This window comes from Sphaeramia orbicularis, chromosome 6, assembly GCF_902148855.1.
Source record: "Sphaeramia orbicularis chromosome 6, fSphaOr1.1, whole genome shotgun sequence".
Taxonomy (NCBI): Eukaryota; Metazoa; Chordata; class Actinopteri; order Kurtiformes; family Apogonidae; genus Sphaeramia; species Sphaeramia orbicularis.
In genome coordinates, this window is record NC_043962.1 from 15,563,987 (window position 1) to 15,585,807 (window position 21,821).

Sequence of the window (21,821 nt, forward strand, 5' to 3'; positions counted from 1 at the left end):
CACATCACTACACTCCATTTCTCTAACACTGCAGGCCTACAGGCATGCTATGTACCTAGAGACACACACTTGCTTTCTGTTTGTTGCCCAACACTGGCCGACTGACCAGGTCAGAGGGCATACATTGACCCCTTCTTCAGCAAACCCTTCCTCCACCCCCTGCACCACCCTGGGCCCCCTTACTACTCTCCTCCCCCTATCCCTGGGGAGAGCATTCAGTTGGATGGATGGCTCCAGACAGCGGGCTTAGGGGCTGGAATGTTTCTCTGGCACTGGAGGGCTAAGATCCCCCTGAGCACTGGAGCACAGCTCAATCACTCTCCATTAATCACTGTCAAGGCTGTCCTGGCCCCGGCCCCAGCACAGCACCAAGTCCAGCCCCCTTTCTTTTGCTCCCTCTCCCACTCACTCCCCTGCCGTTCCTCCAGAAATGCATACATGTGCTTCTTTCTCACAAAATACACCTACTGGATATTGATGTGCTGGTAACAAAGTGCAGTATAAATGGTAGTGGGACTAATTAGTTTTAGTGTAAATATATTCATTTACCACTATCTTCTCCATTGTATTCCATGCAGTTTTCAAACATGAGCTTCACATCTGCAACAAATTCTTCTTTAGCAACGTATTCCCCATCATTGAGCTTCCTTTCAATGGTAGAAAGGTCCATAGGGGTCTGAGGGAATTAGAAAGACAAATCACTAAGTTATTTGTAGTTCAGTACATTTTTTGGGACGTTAACCACCTATGCATACACATATAAATGCAATCTCATTAGTCATCAGTGGAGTATTTTGTACCTGGATGATCTCGTGGTAATTAGGGGCATAAGAGTCATCCACCGGCTCCAAAAACGGCCAAGCATCTTTATGGGCTTTCAGAGCCTCGAGCACTGGAGAAGAGGGATTAAATCAGAGTGAGCATTAGACGACATACTGTAACTGCGGACTTTGATTAAGCTTTCAAAATCATTTCAGACAGCATACCTTTATATAAAGCAGTATAGTCATCGTCAATGTCATAGCTGAAATGCCAAAAAGGAGAACGTGTTTCAATAGAACATCCTTGAGTTATTCAGTCACAAAGTAAAAGTCAAATGCTCAAGCCCACATACTATTCCTTATTCTTTCGTTTGCGGTGAATGGGAGAAGAAGGCTCCAAATTCAGGAGTTCAGGCGGCAACTCTTTCCCTTGAGACAGCAGCCAGGCTTTCTCTTCTCGCATCTTCCTCCTCTTTGCTCGCTCTAAGCAAAAAAATTACAGACAATTAGAAAACAAACAACTTTTCAGAAATACCAGTTCCTGGAGGCTGCAGGCAAACAATGCTTTTATTGCTTTTCAGCCTCTTGCGTTACACTTGACACTTTGCTAGCTGTTCGGTGAAGCTTTCAGGAGAGTCAATGAAAACCAGACGTTGGCCATGAGAGGCAGAAGCAGCTACATTAAGTAGAAAGGGAACGATTCATCAGCCATCTTTTCTTTGGGAACTGTTGATCAAAAGGGCAGAGCAGAGCAGAAAGGGTGCATATGTATTGCTTTATCTTTTAACATAAAAGGCAGAGGCCTGCCAGCCCCCCTGCCGTGTGGATTAAAGATGTTTGAGGGAGGAATCCACATATGCAATCCACACAGAGAGCAGGCCAGGTCCTGCTGTTCATCTATAATACATTAATGAGGCTCCTCCACTGAAGCACAATCAGCAGTTCATTAACCCCTGACAGATGACATCAGAGGGAGAGAGAAAAAGAGAAGTGATCCTGTGATTAAAGGCCCTGAACATTCCCTTTCACAGTCTTGGTGTACTCCACATAAATCACAAGGCTTCAAGTGCTGCTATGCTACTGCAGATTTTTCAGCCGTTGGGAGCCGAACCGCAGCAATGCGAGAGTCTGTGCGTGGGGTGCCCTTCACTATTCATCCTGCCCTTGATGTCAGAGTTAGAAGAAGAGTACAAAAGATCCCCTACCTGCTCCTGACAGGTTGCTGATGAAAGAATGTGAAATTACTGCTGCTTCTTCATATGCGACTTTCAGCACCAAGTTTCATTTTTATTTGCCATCATTACTTTTTACACTAGGGGGTTTACAAGTACACAAGAGTACAGTTTTAAATTTAATCTATACATCATCCACCTTACCTTCCACTGCTTTGATTTTCTCCATCTTCTCTCTTTGTCGTTCTTCCTGCAGAAGCCTTTCCTCTTCTCGTCTCTGCTCAGCCAGCAAGACCTGCCTATCAAGGTCTTCCTCTTTCTTCTTTTCAACCTCTGTTGTGGTCTTCAAATTGTCCTGGGTGAATACACACAAAGCCTGTTAGTCCAGACAAATATGTAGAATTCTAAGTGGATCATGTTCAGCTAAATCAACAGGTGAAGCAACAAAGACAACAGCATTGCGCCAGTTTAACCGGTGGCTGTGTTGGCTCAAAGCAGGTTTTCTGAACATGCATTATATAAAGGTGATGAACTTTGAAAGCAGAACATGCTACACACACATACCTCCTCTTCCTGGATCACGTGTTTTTCTGTGAAACGTTGTGATGCACGAACTGGATTTGGGTCGAGTAGCTTCTGTTTCTGCTCCCGCTCCTGTACGGAAGAAAAAAAATCTATCAATCTAATGCCTGCAAAAAGCCCCTGAGATCCATATTTATCATTTATGAAGACCGATTGTTTTTATAGAGGCTGTTTAGATATTGTTTATGTCACTGAAATCAAATCCAACCCGTACAGTAACTGTCATCACATTTTAATTTAAATATTACTAAATTTAGACCTGTACCCTGTGTGAGGTTACATCTTTGGCCAATTTACACATCAGCAAATTGTAGATTGACCCTTTAGGACACAGAAAAAGTCACAAACATAAGCAAACACACTGACAGGCCTTTGGGAATTCTATGTTTCCCTGAAGGAGGAGCCGAGTATTGAGAGGTTACTGACTCTGCTCTCTCCTCTGCTGCTTACATTTCTCCACCTTTTCCTACAGGTGATAGCAAAGCTTCAGCTGAGAAAAAACAAAGATGTAAGAAATAACTATGGAGAACGAAATGCAAGTGGCAGCATAAAGGCAATCTGTCTACTTCAGCAAATGCACAAAACATACTCCACAGCACAGTTAGTCAATTATACAACAAAATAATAACACACGAGATAGATAATGGTCAAACTTTTAAAGGGGTTTTGTTTTGTTCTCAAATCTACTATCTGATGGTCTCATATAAAACGTCTTGTTGCAGCACATGATAAAGAAGAGAACAAGCCATTTAGAGAGAGCCCTGAGCACATCCCTTGAAAGCCTGTCTATATCAGGGATTGGCCTCTGCAGCTCATGTCAGAGTTCATCAAGGAGGAAGGACTGTGAATCACTATCTGCCTGATGCAGCCGACAGCACCGAAGTGTTACAGCCAGGCTTCTAGCCATCCATAAAACACAACTACGGGTGGGCCTAAAAATGCAATAGGACTTGCATGAAACCTTGGTTTATGTGCGGGTGATGAAGAAAATTAAGACGGAAGATGTGGGTGGCATAAAATGGAAGAGAGCGACAAAAGAAATTAAAACAGAACATCTATAGATTTATACAACTCCCCCTCCTTCCCTATTGCCACCTCTTACTGTCAAGTACTCGTGTATCCAAGGGCTTCACAGTTCCTCTCTACACAACCAATGGCACCAACCCCCTCAATCCAACACACACATAAGAACGTGCACAAGATAGAGTGCCTCTGGTGTCACCACTTGAAGAGGTCAAAAAGAATGCTACAGCGCAGCAGAGCTGTCATTCAAGAGGCTCCATCCTGCCTCAAGGTGAGCTCCTGCCTGCTGTCAGTGCCCTATGAAAATGGCTGGTGACAGCAGCCTGAGACATGAGCAGACCAAGATTCAAGAGGCTGCACACACTGTGTTGGACATACTTATACGGGCCACACACACATACATTTATATATATATATTAACTTTATGTAAAATACAGATATGCGCAAAACAGTTAGGAGAACTAGACAGCCTCTGAGCGAGTGTGTGTGTAACCTATTTTTACAATGTAAGAGGTAATTAAAAGGAACATCAATCAACAGAAAATTCACAACTTTTTTTGTTAATGGTAAAATAATGTCAGTCAGTCATCATAAAATAAAAACACTTACTGATTAGAGTTTTTCAAATGAGCCGTGATGTTTTTCTCTGTTTCACATCAGTAAAATTTGAGTAGCTTTGGCTTTTCAGGTGTCGGTAGTAAAATCGACAATAAGATATTACTTTGCACATGCTACTCCACTGCTGTTCACATAAACTGAAGGAATATTGGAAGCTTTGACATATAACAACTTCCTTTAGGATAAGTTAGCCTTAACATTAAATCAAGGACAGACTTTGCACAGTACCACAGTGGAATGTGGTGATATAAGGAACTTGTAACGAAGGAAAAAAGGGTATTTCATTAAGACCTGCTGCTGGGCGACATCAGTGGTACATAGTAATTTGCATATATGCAGAACTTTAAAGGCATCCACTTCCCTTTGGTTAATGTGTCAGTGCTCAAAGAAAAGACTCAGATGCTTTTTCTACATTAGGATCATGTATAAAATAGGAATGGTTCACAAAACTGTCAAATTTAAAAGACTGTGCGATAAGACAGAAAAACAATGCAGCTGCATTTCGCCTGTTGCACTGATCGTAAAGAAACAGGGTGGGTTACTGAAAGTCTGAGCTGCTGAAGACAGATGGCCCTTTGAATGTCCTATATTGTATCAGGTGAGTATGAATGCTCTGGCTTAGTGTATAGTTGATGGAAGATGAGATAAGCCCCCCCGACGTCCAATGACCATTTGTGACGAGGTAGTGACCCCTTCTGCCGACATCGAACTGCCAACAAGATTGTTTGCTTTACAGCTGATGGTGATGGAAAAAGGCTGAGAAGGTTTCCATAGAAACAGTCAGCCTTGTTATAAATCACAGAGGTGGAAAGAGCTCAGCCATCTTTATAAAAAGGGAGGGGAGAAGATTGACAAGCTGTAGCGTTTACTAACCAGGGAGAGTCTGCAACGGATTCCACAGTAAAGTCTACGAATCAGTGGAAAAAAAACTTGAGTGGGTAGTGATGCTTTGACTCACGTTTGCTCTAAAAAGGTCAAATGATATATTTAACATCTCCCTCTGACTTTTAAACACTGATTTCCAATTAAGATAATGACAGAGGAATGCCCAAAGCATGGCCAAATCCATACTGTGAAAAGATGACGACAGAACCTGTGCAATCATTCTATCAATCTAGCACGAGAGCACAGTCAGCATTTAGGGCTTCGGGCAAGCTCGTGTGCAGAATTAATCACAAGAACAGACCGACTTTAACAGGGAAAGCTGTAGAATAGGCGGACTGAAGTAGAGCGTCCACGATCCAACAAAATACTAAAGAGGAGGAATAAAGGATCTTAAAAGAACTGACGTGTACAGGGTTCATACACATTTTTCAAGGTCAAATTCAAGCACTTTCAAGGGTCATTTTCAAATTTTTCCAGCCCAGCCCCTTATCACTGGGGCAAAACACACATCTACAGAAATAAATATACTTTTTTTGCTTTTTATCACAATATTGGCCTTCTTCAGACACATTCGCATCAAGACAAAGATTAAGATGAAAATGTACCTGGAGTCGACCTGAAAGGACCTGGGAATTTTCTTTTTTGGCATAAAGTTTTATTAAATTAATTAATTAATTAAAAACGTATCACCTCTTTATAAGAAGCTCTGGCTTGTTATCTAACCTGGCAGAGTTAATATTAAAAATAAATAAATAAATAAGATTAATAACTGCAAGTGCTTTCAAGCACTTAAACTAAAATTCAAGCACTTTTCAGACCTTGAAAACACAACACTCAAATTCAAGCATTTTCGAGGATTTCAAACACCTGTACCAACCCTGTGTGTAACAGGCTCAAATACAGTCTGTGTTGTTTGTGGTGACAAATGTAAATAATGTACACAACACTAAGTGGTTCACGTATCAGCACTGACAAGCTTATTATAATATCATTAACAATAGCAGAGATGTTTGCATACAGAGCTGTGCATTATCAGGGTTTTCTCTACTTTTTATAATTCTTATGTGCAGTATGCAAGTCAAAATTAAGCAAAATTAACTTAAAATCACTGTCGAGAGCATCACATATCAGAGCTGTCTTTTCTCAGATCTAATACTTTGTATTGAAAGTACTGTTTGCTAAAGAAGCATGCTTTTTTATGTTTATTCATTATGTGCTCTTTCTCAGCAGGTACTGTAATAACTACGGCCCAGAAGTATGTAAAACTCTCACAAACTTAGGTGAGAAAGGGAAGTCCTTTTACCCAGACAGCACTGACCCTTTGAAAACCAAGGGAAAACCATGAATATGATAATACATATTGTGTAATTACAGAAACATGTTGACTGATTCGTATTAAAAGTCCTTCCTTCTTAAATATTCGGTGTTAATCTTATGCAGGGGAAAAGGGTTTCTGGAGGGAAAGAATAGAATGGGAAAAATACTTGTTATCTCCCATTAACTCTGTTGTAGGTTACTGTGTATATTTTTGCTATTTCTGTCATTGCTCTCCTGTATGAGTATGTTTTTGTTTGTTTTTCTTTACATATGTAGACGTTATATACATGATGTAACGTGATGATTAGAAAATGCTACCTGAAAAAATTATAAAAAGATAATTAAAAAAAAAAAAAGTCCTTCATTCATATCATTGTCATATCATTGTGTTGTAAATCTTGTTCTTTAAAAAGGGATATTTTGGGGAATTCGGTGCTTTGCAGTCTTTTACGTGGCATAGAAATTTGAGGCAGCAGTCTTTGTATGGGCGTTCCACCGTGTTCCAGCTCTGTATTGCAATATAATTAGTGACATTAAATGACATCATATATACACCATGAGAGAAGATGTTAATCACTCCCATTTCATATAGAATTCTTTTTTTAAATTCAGTTTATAACAAAATATAGTGGCACTGTTAAAAAAAAAAAAAAGTTACACAAAAACATAAAATGTACTTCTTTCATACTCGCTCTTTGTGTCCTCCTCACTGTGCCCACTGTTGTCTAGGCTTGTTTTTAGTCACATTGCTTTTTATAGCAGCTGTAGTGACATTCAAATTGCACAATTTACATCACGCTGACGCACAGGAGACACACAAATGACATGAACTGCTGTAAAAGTTACTGGTATTGTCTCTTTGGTGTCTGACCTTGTGCTCAATCATGCTGCTGATCTCGGGCAGGAAATTCTGGCTGATGACACGGTAGAGGTGGCGGTCCTGCGGGGAGATTTTGTCCTTGATGCTTTCTGCCAGACTGACCCACTGTTCCTCTGTATCACACACAAGGGACCAGGCGCCTCGCTTACGGCCTGGGAAAGGCAAAGGACACAGACATTAGACAGACGATAAAAAGGGTAATGAGTGGGAAGGAAGTGGAGAGCCAATTAAATCTTCATAAAAATAAGCTGCTAATTCATTACTTACAGATCTTTTCACCTGTGTCAGGGGGTGGTTCATCCAGTCCATTTTCTGTCTTCGTGTCACTTTCTGTATCGCTGTAAGACATAAAGCCCCCTATTTGAATACCAGAGCAAAAACTTCCAAGTTCAAAACAATTAAAACTAGTTGTGCACTCAATAAAATGCTTCTATAACCGCAATACATTTAGGGCATTAGAGTCAGCTTCTTACATCTTGCACCGACAGCTCAAAACCTGCATTATCGGCCAAAATTCTAGACACACCTTCTCATACAATTATCTTTGAGTTTATTTTCTACATTTTAGACAATACTAAAACTATAAAAACAACAAAATGGAATTAGTATTAAGCAAACAAAGTCTAAACAAAGCAAAATGTGTTTTATTGTAAAAAGACTAGTCCATTGCTCATTTAAGGGTTCCTACAGGTTTCCACAAGTTAAATTTAAGACTTCTTAAGCCCTTTTAAAGACTACTTAGAACTGAATTTAATGCCCATTTTGCACCCTATTACACGGCCAAATTTGCAAAAATTCGTGACTCCTAGAATTTAAAAAAATGCATTTATTTACTCCAACGTCTTGATTCCCATGGTTCTGAGTTGAACTGATTTCTTCTCTTCTTCTCATTTCAACCAGGTCGAGAATAATTTTTCCCCCAACCATGCATTATTAAATTTGCACTTCCCCATGATTACTTTTCACTTGCAAGCCATCCCTTAAAGTTCCTAAAGTCAGCTTTCTTGGGTGATGCTGCGTGACTAACAGCCGCACATGTGTTGGGCTGAATGTTCTGCAAAGTTAGCGATAATTGGTTCCTAATTTCAATATAAATTGTCCGGTTGGAACGCGTGGAAATGAGTAGACCAACGTTACTTTCTTTGCAGCTTGGACATTTCCCAGACACATTTAAACACAATACAGCCAACAAGTTTATGGCAACATAACTTAAGACCAACCATATCAAATTTAATACCTATTAAAGACTTTTTAAGGTATTAAATGCGGATTTGTATATTGAAAACTTTTTAAGGCCTCGCGGGAACCCTGTCATTTAACGCTTGAGGGTCAATCAATCCACATAATTGAACACTTTTTCTACAGAAACCGGATCTTAAGACCAAGCATTATCTTTTCTGCAGAAGAGTTTCCGGTGACAGATATCAACAATTAACAGCACCTCAGAGGAGAATGCTCTTGGGAGATCAAGTAGCAGACACAACCATGCACCAGCTGTTACAAAGAAATTGCATGAATCTAATGCTTAAGGTCAAACAGCTCTAGGGTGGAACACCAACAAGAAAAGACCAAAAAAAAAAAAAAAAATTTCATGAGATGCTGAGAAGGTGACCTGGTATCTGCATAAGGAAGGCCACTGTCTGTGATATATTCAGAATTCAAGGCCCATTTAACCCATCATGGATACCACACCATTCCATCTGGCGTGTGCTTAGTGAGACCATCATTTGTTTTTCAACAGGACACTGTTGCAAAACACACCCCCAGGCTATATAGGAGCTCTCTGGCCAATGAGGACAGTGATGGAGTGCTGTGTCACATGACCTGGCCTCCACTGTTACTGGACCTAAACTCAGCTGAGACCTCTTGGGATCAGCTGTAACCAACAAGTGCTCAGCATATGTGAGCAATTATTCAAGAGCGTTGAAGAACCATCCTCAGCCGTTATCAATGGAAAAGATGGTTACTGCAAAAATCTTTAATCTCAAACCTTTTTGCACTTCTACACTTACTTTAAAGACAGATAAGATAGCTGGTAACAAACACAGCATGGGGGCTGCTGTGCCAGTTAAATGCCTGCATTCTTCTGACATAAGCAGTCCATCTGTTCAACACCTGTACAGCTCTGTGTGTCACGTCAGCAGATCTCTGAAATAGACTTCTGGAACTGACAACAAACAAAAATGTTCTTTAACCTTAGCTGAGGGTCTTCCAACCTTTTCTTCTTTGGTGGTCGCCCTCTTTTCTTCTTCTCTGGCAAAGTCCGGTCAGGGCTTTCGCTGTTGGAGGAACAACGTGAAACAGAAGGAACTCTTTAAAATTACAGCCTTTTAACAAGGGTAATTAGCAACAACAGGGCTCTATAATTATCCTTTAAAGGGCCTGTAAACAGCTGTCAAAGCGCCACTTACTACTAGTTAGAAAACACGATGACAAGTTATCGTACAGGACAGAAAGAGAATGCAGAGCCCAATGGTATTTACCTGTTTCTCTCAGCTTTTCTTTTGACTGGCTCTTCTTTATACATACGAGTGCCATAAAAATACCAGTAGAGGGCTCCATTTCCATCTTGCCCCAGAGGTTCCACCCTCAGACTGTCAGCATCCAGTCCCTGGTGGGGGTGGGGGGGACAACACATTTTCAAGCATGTATTATGTTGTTTGTTTGGTTTTTTTTTTAATCATCAGGTAATACTGGATGATGTCATTCCGTCATTTGTGCCTACAACCACTGTGAGTCATACACAGAAATGAAACACTTGCAGTACCTTAATTAAGTGCATTCATAAATTATACCCAACACATTGTTTTAAAGAATCTTATGTCATTGGAAAACGGTGGAAAAATATTACAGGAGAGTTATAAACTGACAAACAGCAGGGCAGTAAAGCTGTCAGGTTATTATAAGTCACACCTAACTGTAGGGGAGTACGTGTTTTTACCAATAATGAGTTAATGTCCAAGAGGTTATCTTTGTCAGGTGCAATGATAAGATTAAGTGCCTGTAATTTCACTCTGACTTCTAGGATTTCTGGTGCATATTTGAGCGTCAATGAAAATGAAAATCTGGCAACAATAAAATTCTCCATTAAGTGATAAAATCTGGTATACTCTTCAGTTCTTCTATTAAATGTACTTAAAGCCCCAAACACAAAAACAAAGACCAAAAACATGCAGTTCTTGAATAAAGTTTGCTCATGCATTATTTCTTTGGTTAAAAATTAACTAATATAGCTTCACTAGCGTTGGGACAAAACCTTGAGCCACAGTTCTATTTTACAAATGCGCACAACGACATTATTTACATGGAATGTTCGCATAAATATTAAAATATCCCAATTGTGGTAACTGATCCCCATGGGAGGTGTACCTTAAGCAGGTCAAAAACATCAGCAGCATCCAGACGGTAGTCACAGAGGCGGTGCAGGAGTTCCACCTGAGTACGAGGAGGGAGAGTCTCAAAGGATCCATCTCTGAGTGGGTTGGGTTTCCCTTCTTCCAGTTCCCATCGGTAGCTGATGATGTCATCCAGGAAACTGCTAAATTTGTCAGGTCTGAAGGGCAAAGCAAGAGACCCGAAAAAAAAAATAAAGAAAGGTAAGTTGTATGTTTGTTTCAAAAACACACGAATGCATGACTTCCAATGGTGAGAAAACATCAAAACATAGTGTGGCACTTTGACCTATTCCCTCTTATGTTTGAAGTGTGGCTTTTTAATCTTCTGTATTAATTACACCTTCTTTACAACACGTTTACAAGATTTTTTTTTTGTATAAATAACCAATAAATGTTATTTAATTTCAAGTGCACACTATGAAGCGAAAGACCCACATTTCAGTACTGGCAAGAACACTCTTATGATACCTATAAAACAAAATAAACAGTTGAAAGTACAATACAGGTTATAGAAATGCAGGAAGTGTATCTGAAAAGGGAGCTCTTGAAAAGGAGTGGGGCTGTATCTCAGCTATGATTGGGGGGCTGGCAAATAAATGTTGGTTCCGGTTCAGGCCAGGCCGATTAATCTGTACCTTTCAGTTCCAACTCTGCTGAACAGAACAAGGGCTTGGGGCAGGGGTGAGCATCTATGCAACAGCACAGAGAAAGAGGCACAGAAAAAAATGGCTTATCTTGAAAGACCAGTGAGCACTTTTCACACAGCTGCAGGCTGCCCCCTCCTCAATTCCCCATCTCTCTCCTCCTTTCTGTCCCTCGTTTTCTCCAACATCCTCCCTCCCTCCTTTCCCCCGCTCCGGCAGAGCGTTTAACGCGTGCGGATGAAAAGGGCAGCTCTGTGAAAGGCCAGCGCTGAGCAGCCACCCCCAGGATGCCAGTGCCTGTCCAGTCCAATAAAGCAGGTTGTGCTCCTGTTACCAACAGCCAGGGTGGAAAAACTGGATCACTCTCGCCTCTCTGCTAACCAGCTCACTAAGCTGACTATTATAGGATCACTGTATACCACTTGGTGGTTATGGGTTAGAGTGGGAGGAGTATGAAGGGAAAGCCCCATAAGAGATAAAAGACATCTGTAAACTTAAGATAGACACTCATTTTCTCCAAATATTTGATCACAGGGGAGAAATCAGTTTCAGTAGCTATATTACTGTCATGTATCCGGTAGTGTTAGGTCATGACTTCACCACAGACTTACCATATGGTGAGTAAATTCTGACTCCTCAGTGAGTCACAGCACTGGTGACTCAGACTTCCTAGGAAGACTCCTGGGTGTGATGGCTGTGTTAAGCACTGGAGGTGGAAATACTTGTTTTGTCTTGGCAGCTTCAAATCAATCTGATAAAAACAATTTCCTGATTCTTTGCCACTGTGGCTCTTACGTTTTATTCAACTGAGAGTAGCAGTAAAGATAGAATGTATGCATGGATCATTTTAATGAAGCACTCAAGCCTAATCATTTACAAAGCATGTGTTTATTACTTTAATCAGAGAGACTGCCTGCTGTGATATGTCTGGGATGTTTTATTGTATGCAACTTAACAAGTATATGTGTTGTGTTCTTTAATTGTTTTAACTTCCATCCTGAATGGAAAATGAGTTACGTTACACGTCAAGGACGCAGTGATGTGGACTATGGTGATGTTTGAGGAATTTTTCAGACTTACATTTGTGATGTTTCTGAATTTTTATAGCTTTCAGCAGAAAGGACATGATGTGAGACAATACTATGGCGTTGTCCCCAAGTGGCAGACTTCACCAAATTGCGTAATGCCAGTGAGCATTTCATTAGAGCTTTGCAGATTGGATACAAAGATTAAGATGAGCCACAGCCAATACATGGATTCGATAACCCATTTAACATTGAACTGCACAATTTCACACTGTTCTTACTTCCTGCTGTGTATTCCAACAGGTATTTGTCCCAATTGCTTACATAAATCCAGGAGCAAATCTGCATATGCACAGCTGATTGTTGCCATAACACATGGGCTCGACTCAATCTGTCCTGATGGCCTGAATGAATGAAAGGAAGGCTGCTGGTCCTAAGGTTATCTTTGGCCACACTTCTCCAATTGTGCTGACTGGCTTAGTGAGGTCTTCACTTAACTTGTCCACACACGTCCAAAATGTACAGTCTGGAAAACATCTACTATAACACCTTTCCCAAAAACCCAAAAACTGCCAAGGTACTGAATACACCAAAGTAGTTTTCCAGTCCATCTTGTCTTACTCTTTAAGTAAAAGCAAAATGTCCAAAAATTATTTTAAATGGACTGCCAAGACAGTAAGATATGCTAGTCTTGAAAGATGTTAAAGACAGAACATGCAATTTTCTCCCTTGATAAAGGCAACTTCAAACAGATTTTTTACAAAGTTGGTATGGGTGTGGAGGATGCAAAAAGAGTACAGTGCTGCAAAAATCTTCAATCAAATCTTAATTGCTATAGGCCCCATCTATACAAAGACAGTTTTGGTTGTATCCGCGAAAGTCTGGAATTGGATAGGCCTTTCATCCACACGAAACCGGCGTTTTCAGTCACTAAAACTGCAACTTTTTTGAAACTGGGTCCCAGAGTGGATACATTTGAAAACCCCGGTTTCATATCTTTGTCTGTACGACCAAACCGCAACTTTTCTAAAACCATGATGTCATAGCCCCACCTCTCTAACCTTTCACCCCAGAAGCAAGACGCCACTTCACAACAACGACAACAATGGTGGACTACAGAGTAGTGCTGGTGCTACAACAGCTATTGAGCTTATTGGAAATATTGAATCAAAAATTTCAGCTACTCTTTTATTACAATAAGCAACAAACAACCATAGCCAACAATATTCACTACATGCTCTTGGATCTACTGCAGAGAGGGGCAACCAGGAAGTGATATTGGATCAGACCCAGTAGAACCAAGCAAGCTTTATGTGCATGCTCTATGTCTTCTTCTCCATTTTTTGCAAAGGCATTACAACGCCACAAACAGGCCTGGCATTTGTACTACATCGTTTTCAGTAGTTTCGTGTGGACGCAGATATTTCCGGACACAACTCCATGCTTTTTTGAAAACGACAGAGAAAAAGACTGGATATGAAAAGATCAGGTTTCGTGTGGACTGGCCTTAGATTTACCGACCGGGTAACCATCTTTCAGCACAGCTTTATATGCTTTTCATGATGATCTCACACCTCAAACCTAAGTCATTCTATAATCAGACAATAAACAAATCTATACAAAACAACACCGTAATAGCATTATTGTTACATCTTGGAAAAACAATGTATTCAGCTTTGACAGTTTTACAAAATGTTCACACTTAAAGCTTATTTTTACATGTCTACACGGTTTCAATAGATTTATGATTATGCACCATCTTCTTGGTATTCTATACTTACGTGATGTCAGTGCGCTGGTAACATCCCTGCAACAAACATGCGATGAGATCCCCGAGGAAGTCAAAGTCTTGCTCTGACAGGGCTTTCTCCAGCTCCTAGAGGAAACAGTGGAGAACAATGTCAGATGATGCAGAACAAAAAACCTGTAGGTACATTACTTAACAGGCCTGAAAAACAGATGGTTCTGAGACATAAGTAGAGCACATTGCTGCATCACAGTCGTATGACAGTAAAACCAAGAATAACAAAACAAAATGCCATTATATAGGACAATTACGTAGCTATCTCAGCTATGAGATTACACATCAAAAGACGTGCTAAAGCTGAGCTCTAATTGGCACACATGCTTTAGTGTGTTGTTATCAGCCAGAGGTAAGCAGGAAGAGGTGCACAGCAGGGGGGATGATTAGAACTGGCAAGTTGTCTGATCAGGGCTTCTTAGTTTGCCGGTGGTTGGTTGGTTGGTTGGAGCCGTGGTTCAAGTTCAGCCATGACCTCTCCGCTGCCTGGCATTGTGTTTCAGCCATTGGGGTTTTATGAAGCGGCAGTAACCGGCAGAGCAAACTCTAAAAGACCTGAAAGCACCAAGGAGAGATGGCAGGCAGTAGGGGCCTACAGCTCCAATGCAGCCATTCCCCCTCCTCTACTCTGCTGACCAACCATGGTACAGCACCCCACACGGCTTCCCAGCATGCACCACTCTTTCCAGGGATACCCAAAAGCAGAAAGAAGCAGAGAGGTGGAACAGGAGGCTGCGAGGGCAGAAATGCAAATGCAAAGTACTCCATCAGCCAAGTGTCCATTTCACTTTAGCCCCCTGTTTACAGGATGCAAAGCAGCCCCTTCAGGCTCAACCTCAACTAGTCACTCTTCAGAAAACATGACTCCTAGCAGCTGACTACTACCGGCACTCCTGAGGCTTGCGCCCTTACCATAAACAAATCTAAACTCACTCTCTGTCTCTCTTTTTCTCTCACATACTACATTATTTTGTCTGCTACTTGTAGCCCTCATCCTCTGCAGGAAAAACAACATAAAGAACCAAATAAAAACTTACTCCTAAACATTTTCTCAAGGACAAGGAAGCACACTTTACGACTGTGCACTCACTTGTCTCTTCCCTATCTGCTTCTCTAAGGGAACCTTCTTTCAGCTTCCAGTGAAGCTCAGGGGTCACAAAAGTCAGCATATACACCTCATGGCCTCAGAGAACGAAGGAAGCCAGGAGCCAACAAGTCAGCGCGATGAGAAACAGAAGGGGAGGAAGAGGGGAGGGACAGAGTGAAGGTTGAGAAAGAAGTTGAAAAACAGGATGAGATGGATGTTTCTGCTTGACGTCGAAAAAGAAGAGAGGATGGGCAAACTTTGCCTTACTCATGCTTTTAACAGAAGCCAGTTTGGTGAGATAAATATCAGTCTCATGACTGGAAGAATGGTCCATTAAGTTGTATGAGCATATGTGTGTTAATGATGTCACATGAGACAAATTAAGGGGGATTTTAAGAATATTTGAAAAACAACGCTTTGACAAGAGGAATAAAAATAAGTCCAGAATTAGAATTATTTATAGGGAGATGTTTATAATAATGATGACAAACTGTCTTGCATGTCAGTGATCTATAAGATGCAATGACTGGAGGAAATATAAGATGCAATGACTGGAGGAAACTTCAGAAAAAAAAAACATTCACTATAAATAAAGTTTTTAGCCATCCAAGATTTTTGTACGACTACTGCCGCGGGGTGGTTTCAGACTCATTATGTCTTATCTGCATATTTTTGACATAGACTACAGACATCTTATTACTATGTGTGATAAATCACCTAGATCTTCGTCTCGCGTTACCATGGCTGTGGATACAACATAAAAAGCATGAGACATGAATATCACCAAGTGAAAAGGACAAAGCAGAAATAAACGCACATGGTGTTTTCACACCAACTGCCCAGTGTTGACACTTGCGCAGCACATTTATCTAATTATATCTTCTCCAAGAAAACGAGGCATTGTTTCAAACACAAAGCATCTGAATTAAATTTTACCAAACACATGTGTCATGGCTTGTCTTGTACATGCAGTGTGTAACCCAGATGGAAATCTGTGTCAGAGCTATGTGCTTTGATAAAGTATAAAAGGGATAGAGTGTGTGTATATTTTAGTATACAAGTGCATGTGAATGGGATGCCAAGAGATCTTGTGTCACGCTTCCCCACACTTCCTGGTCCCCTATCAGCCAGCCTCCGAGCCAGAGTGAGCCCATCCATCAGAGACAAACTGCACTTTGATCACACTTTGAAAAAGCTGGGGGCCAAGAGGGAAAGAGGAGAGTTGAGAAAAGCACAGCAGAGGAGAGAAAGCGTGCTATGGCCAAGTTGAGCAGGGCAGCCTCTGGATTAACACCACCCTGCTCCACCTTTGAAGTGCCATACAACATCTCAGATGGCAGAGAGAAGGGGAATTAATGTGCTGTGCGTGCCCTTTCTTCAGCCATCCATCCAGCCGGTCAATCCCTATGTGGCCTGGTGCTAACAAACACTCAGCTTGATGAAGGACTGCAAGGGACACTTCGCTGCAGCTGGGAAAGTCCTGTGGGAACCTTTCCCCTTTATAGGCACATACACATTAAAAGCAGTGGACAGAATTATATACCACAAGGACACAACTCTAGCAAACATACTTGGAAAAAAACAAAAACTTCTACTGACACTGACTCACACACGTGCCTCCATAGAATAAACAAAGTGCAGAACTTTGGCTGCTTCACATTAATGATCAATGGGACACAAAGATAAGGAAGGTGGACACGATATAAAGTGTATAAATCAAATAGCTAAGCTGTCAAATTTATCGCATGGCCACTGCTGTGAACAGTACTATGTATATAGCATACGAACACACTAGGACAAAGATTGGTGGGTGAGTCAAGGCTTAGTCAAAAGGTGTGTCATCACCTCGGCCATTATGTAGGCCTGCCCAGCAATCAGCAATTCACCCCCAAGGCATTTGCCACTTCTCCCACCCAATGTCTCTGCCATTTCTTCACTATGCTTCTTTCACTGGCTTAACCTCTTATGCGTCTCTTCCACACAATTTTCTTCTTTTGTGAAAGAGGAAAATTGTGTGGACCTCAGTGTCAATGAGGGCCTCTAAGGTATTCTATTATTCCTGTGACAACACCCCACTCTACACCCTGCCATTTTCCTCTCTGTATTCCCTTTCTCTACTCTCTCTCTCCATGCTAACTTCTCCAACGAGTTGTTAGCCCTGTTGCAGCAGTTAACACTCCTGATAGCACTAAAAATATAACTGGCAGGGATTTTCCAAAATACATTTTATTCAGATAAGAAAAACATGGCACAATTTAGGCATATATGTATATAGTTTCTGCTAGAAACAACTGAAAGGTATACGACTACTACTGCCATTCTGATAAGGCTCCCTAAGAACACCTAATCTTTTGTTGGTGAAGAATTAGCTAGACTCCTTATCATGCAATACAAAGTTAAGTTCGGTTCTGAATGTTGCAAAAGATTTAGAAACTGTAGCCACATACACTTGAAAAAGAGTTTTTTTTTTTGTTTTTTTTTTAAATAATATGATCATCCTTTTTATTCCGGCAAAAATGAGATTGTCTAATTAACACCTTTAGTCACTTCTCCAAACGACATCCATGACATGAATATGAACTGACAGGATTCTTCTGAAAATACTAAAAGGCTGCGTCTGAATATTAACCTATATGTAAAACTTTCTTAAAATGTTTTATGCAGGATTTTAATACTGACAGTGCAGTAAAAACTGATTTCGTTACCAATGTTGGAACAGAAATCAGCCTAAATACATAAAAGCTACAGCTATACTACCCATTAGTCTTGTAATTCCAACTGGGAAAAAAACTAAACTAAATCTATGCAAGATAATTATAAAGATTTAACTTAGAAAAACTTGGGCCCTGTCTGTCATGGTGATCATGTTTGACTACAGTTGAGTCGGCCAAAGTTTGCAGCTGCAGTGAATTGTGAGACAGCATTCTTTCCTCTTGATAGGTAAAAGATCCAATGTATCCTCCACGAAAGGAGATACAAAAGGAAGCACTGAAGCTCCTTTCCTTTGACACTCGGACACTTCAAGGTCATTTCAGTAAGTCAGGAACCTTCTTAAGCAAAAAAGACAACTGAGATGCACCCAAGTAGGGCAGCAGGATTAATTGATTTTAAATCAAAATCAGATTTTTTAAAATTAGGATGATTTTTAAAAAACGGAAATCGTCAAATCGATTTTATCTCTTTCAAGTCTCCGAGGCCATGCCTCTAGGCTACCATAGGCTCCTCCTCCTAACTGTGAGCGCGGCCTTTCACAGAAGTCTGTGTAATGGCCACAAACCTTAAATCTGTGATGGGCCCACAGTGGTGATACCAAGGTAAGCTGTGGTCCACGCACAGATCCCCCAATTCAAATATAACTGCATGGAGATCACTCATCTTATGTTGTCCACCTATGGATCCATACCATACCATCTTCTTCCGATCCAGGTCCGGGTCACAGGGGCAGCAGCCTCAGCAGACTAGCCCAGACAGCCCTCTGCCCAGCCACATCCACCAGCTCTGGGGGAATCCCGAGGCGTTCCCACGCCAGCCCAGAGATATAATCCCTCCAGTGTGTCCTGGGTCGGTCTCCTCCATGCACTGATCCCCCAATTTAAATATTACTGCATGGGGATCACTCATCTTACTTGGTCCACACACAACACACACACATGACTGATGCCTGTCACTGACTTACTTTGGTATGACTTCTGTGGGCCCATCACCGAATTTTCAGGGATTCCGTGATACCATCACAGATTTGAGGTAGGGAGCAGTGCCTTGCATTGCAGGGCTGCTCATGAAAATGACATGCCAATTTCTGTTGTCTTTTGTAGTTTTACCCAAAAATTTAAATCGCAATCGAAAATTGAGTTGAGGGAAAAAAAAAAAAAAAAAAAAAAAAAATCGGGATTTTATTTTTGGCCAAAATCATGCAAGTTACGTCTATTACATTATCAGGTTCTAAAAGGCATATTAATGAACGCTTTTGGCTACGCTTTTGGCTACAAGGGGAAAGCACAGCCACGCAAAGATTTAGATAAAATAGCTACATTTACTTGTGAGCAATTCCCTGTAATTCAGATATTAGCTGCTATTATTTAAGTAGTTTTTGTAGAATTAAAAAAAAAAAACAATTCTAATACTTGTTCTGCTTTTCATTGCTCCTCTTCTCTTACAATATTATAATATAAAGCACTGTATAAAATCTTTGTCAACATCTTTGGCCACATTATAGGGTACACCTTAATTGTACATGGTGTGCCTGATAAAGCGGTCAGTGAATGTATATTACCATGCTCAGGTTGACAAATACTTGTAGGCCTACATAATTCCACCTGCTATGCTACAATGCGTGGGTGCAACTGGAAAAAATGTCTTCTAAACTGAACTAAACTTTTTTCCCCTGTAAGTCGCTTTGGAAAAAAGCGTCTGCCAAATGCGTAAACATAAACTATTTCAGACTTCCTCAGTATCTGGAAAAAATTCAGATACTGAAAAAAAAATCCACGCATTTTCGCATATTTTCATTCAGTAATTAAGTTTTCCTCAGTCACTGTTTCTGAAGATTTTGCCCTGTAGAGAATGATGCAGAGCAAAGAGAGGCCCAAAGGGAGGACAAAATGGGGACTGATATAAGACAGGAGAAATGAAGCAACCAAGGAGAGAGTAGGATTGGACTTTAAAAATTCAGACAACCAATGGTCGTCAAGGGAGGGGAGACCATCTGCATTTGCAGATAAAGTGAAATGTGAATTTCACAGTGGACACTAATGGCCCCATGATGTGTCCCATTCCATATCAACAGAGGGAGAGAAAAACTGAGATAAAATGAGAGTAAGCGTCTCTCTTGCCAATTCATGCTGTAAAAGAAAGGCTTTTGATAAGTAGTGCTGCAGCGTTCACATCAGCAGCTCCAAGGTTCCACAGAGCTTGTAGTCTGAGGGGGTTGGCCTCTCTGACTGCCCTCACAGAAGATGCTTTCCATGCCACTGCCGTTAACAGCTCCTCCGGGGTCTATATCACCAGCAGTTGGAGGACGTGTGTTGGGTTTGCTGTAGGGGGAGGGGGGCAGCCTGTTTGTTGTGTAAAGGCTCCTCTCTTCCTCTCTTTTGCTTCTTTCTTTATTTCTTCCTTCCCCACCCCCACTTTCATCTCACACATGGTTCCTCCAGGAGCCATCATCTGACAACACCCTCTACCCCCACACATAACCACCTCCTGCCACATGACAAACATGAGCCATACAGCCATAACACCACAGGAAAACGCCTTCGCATCCTGAGGATGTACTGCTCATCAGATCATCAGAGAAAAAGCATCAACATGTTTGACTTGCCGCCTAACACATCTGACTGCTACATCAACTCCAGCATTTGTTGGTGCTTCTAAACAGTGACTCACAATTTACAATTACAATACGAACCAAGGTGAAAAGTTGGGTACACAACACCTGCTGTAAATAACATACTGACACATTCTGCTAGTTAGTGCCTCAGGCGTGGACACTATTTGCTCATGAGATCACGTGAACAGGAAGAACTACAGATACTACAACTATGAATGAGTGTCATGCAGGGAAAAAGTAACACTGATATACTACACAATTATAATGTCAGTTTTAACTTTGACAACTGCATTTCATTATAGCACCAATGTCATGGCCAAGTGGGACTGGGGGCTAGGCTGTGTGAAGGGGGAAACAGTGGGGGATGAGTAGGATGGACATTGGACATATCTCCCTGAGCCATGCTCTCTCCACACAGATAGAACCCCTTCACTCGACCAGAGTTCATTGGTCAAGCTGTGGGAGAGGATCATTAACTACAGGAGATGGAAGGCCACCCAGTGGCATAGCGCCTCTCACTACGTCAACTGCTGACCATGAGGAAACCACATCATCCACTTCCTCATATAAAATAGAGCTTCCTGCTTTAGCTGACATCCAAAGGGCTCGGTTCTTTGATCAGACTTGCACGTACACATGGATGTGCACGTACACACATTAAAAGATTGAAATTCAGAAAAAGACAAATATGGTTCTAAAAGCCACAGTTGTGAAATGAACCTCGCTTCCGAAATTGAATTTTGGTGACTTAAGCAAATTATGGCAGGTTATGTTGGCTGACATCAATCACGAATTAGTGTAAACTGGAAAATTAATTTCTATATTTTAAAAATCATACTATTTTGTCAGTACAGCTTTACTACTTGGTCACTCTAGATGATTTTAATGCCTGGATGACACTTAATCTAATTTAAATTAAAGAAAAGCTACTATTTTGGTCTTCAGACCTGTTGATTCCCATGGATTTCAAGGTGGCAGTCTTCTTGACTTACTATAAACCATTTGTAAGAAACCTAAATGTAACATGTGACAGTGGCCCTAAATTTCACAACTCTGAGTTTTGATAGACCTAGCTTTTTATAGCACCCTTTCTTTGTCTCTTTTGTGTTTTGTGCATTTACTTTCTTTCTAATTTTGTGTTTGTTGTACAGCAATGTAGTCCTCTTCTCCTCTTTTAATTGTGCTGATAGAAACTGCATTGTATTGCCCTGTCCTAAATGATATCGTGCTGGGTTCAGAGATAAATTGATTGACACTGTGACAAATCTACAAAGACATAAAATCTTGTGTATGTCATAAGCCTTC

General features: G+C 41.0%; 1 protein-coding gene across 2 annotated transcripts in view; it reads right to left on the reverse strand.

The window, feature by feature from the left end:
• Positions 1-21,821, reverse strand: part of cecr2 (CECR2 histone acetyl-lysine reader) — a 37,203-nt gene that overhangs the window by 8,711 nt on the left and 6,671 nt on the right. Inside the window, exons 2-13 of one of the 2 annotated variants that reach the window (XM_030135972.1) lie at positions 14,084-14,178; positions 10,608-10,791; positions 9,722-9,849; positions 9,434-9,517; positions 7,518-7,576; positions 7,230-7,390; positions 2,498-2,587; positions 2,138-2,288; positions 1,115-1,244; positions 987-1,024; positions 801-892; positions 550-676 (exon numbers count right to left, since the gene is read on the reverse strand). In XM_030135972.1, coding sequence (XP_029991832.1) covers positions 550-676; positions 801-892; positions 987-1,024; positions 1,115-1,244; positions 2,138-2,288; positions 2,498-2,587; positions 7,230-7,390; positions 7,518-7,576; positions 9,434-9,517; positions 9,722-9,849; positions 10,608-10,791; positions 14,084-14,178 — 1,339 coding nt within the window. Of the gene's footprint in view, positions 1-549; positions 677-800; positions 893-986; positions 1,025-1,114; positions 1,245-2,137; positions 2,289-2,497; positions 2,588-7,229; positions 7,391-7,505; positions 7,577-9,433; positions 9,518-9,721; positions 9,850-10,607; positions 10,792-14,083; positions 14,179-21,821 lie in introns of both variants that reach the window. The other variant, XM_030135971.1, reaches the window with a different exon arrangement.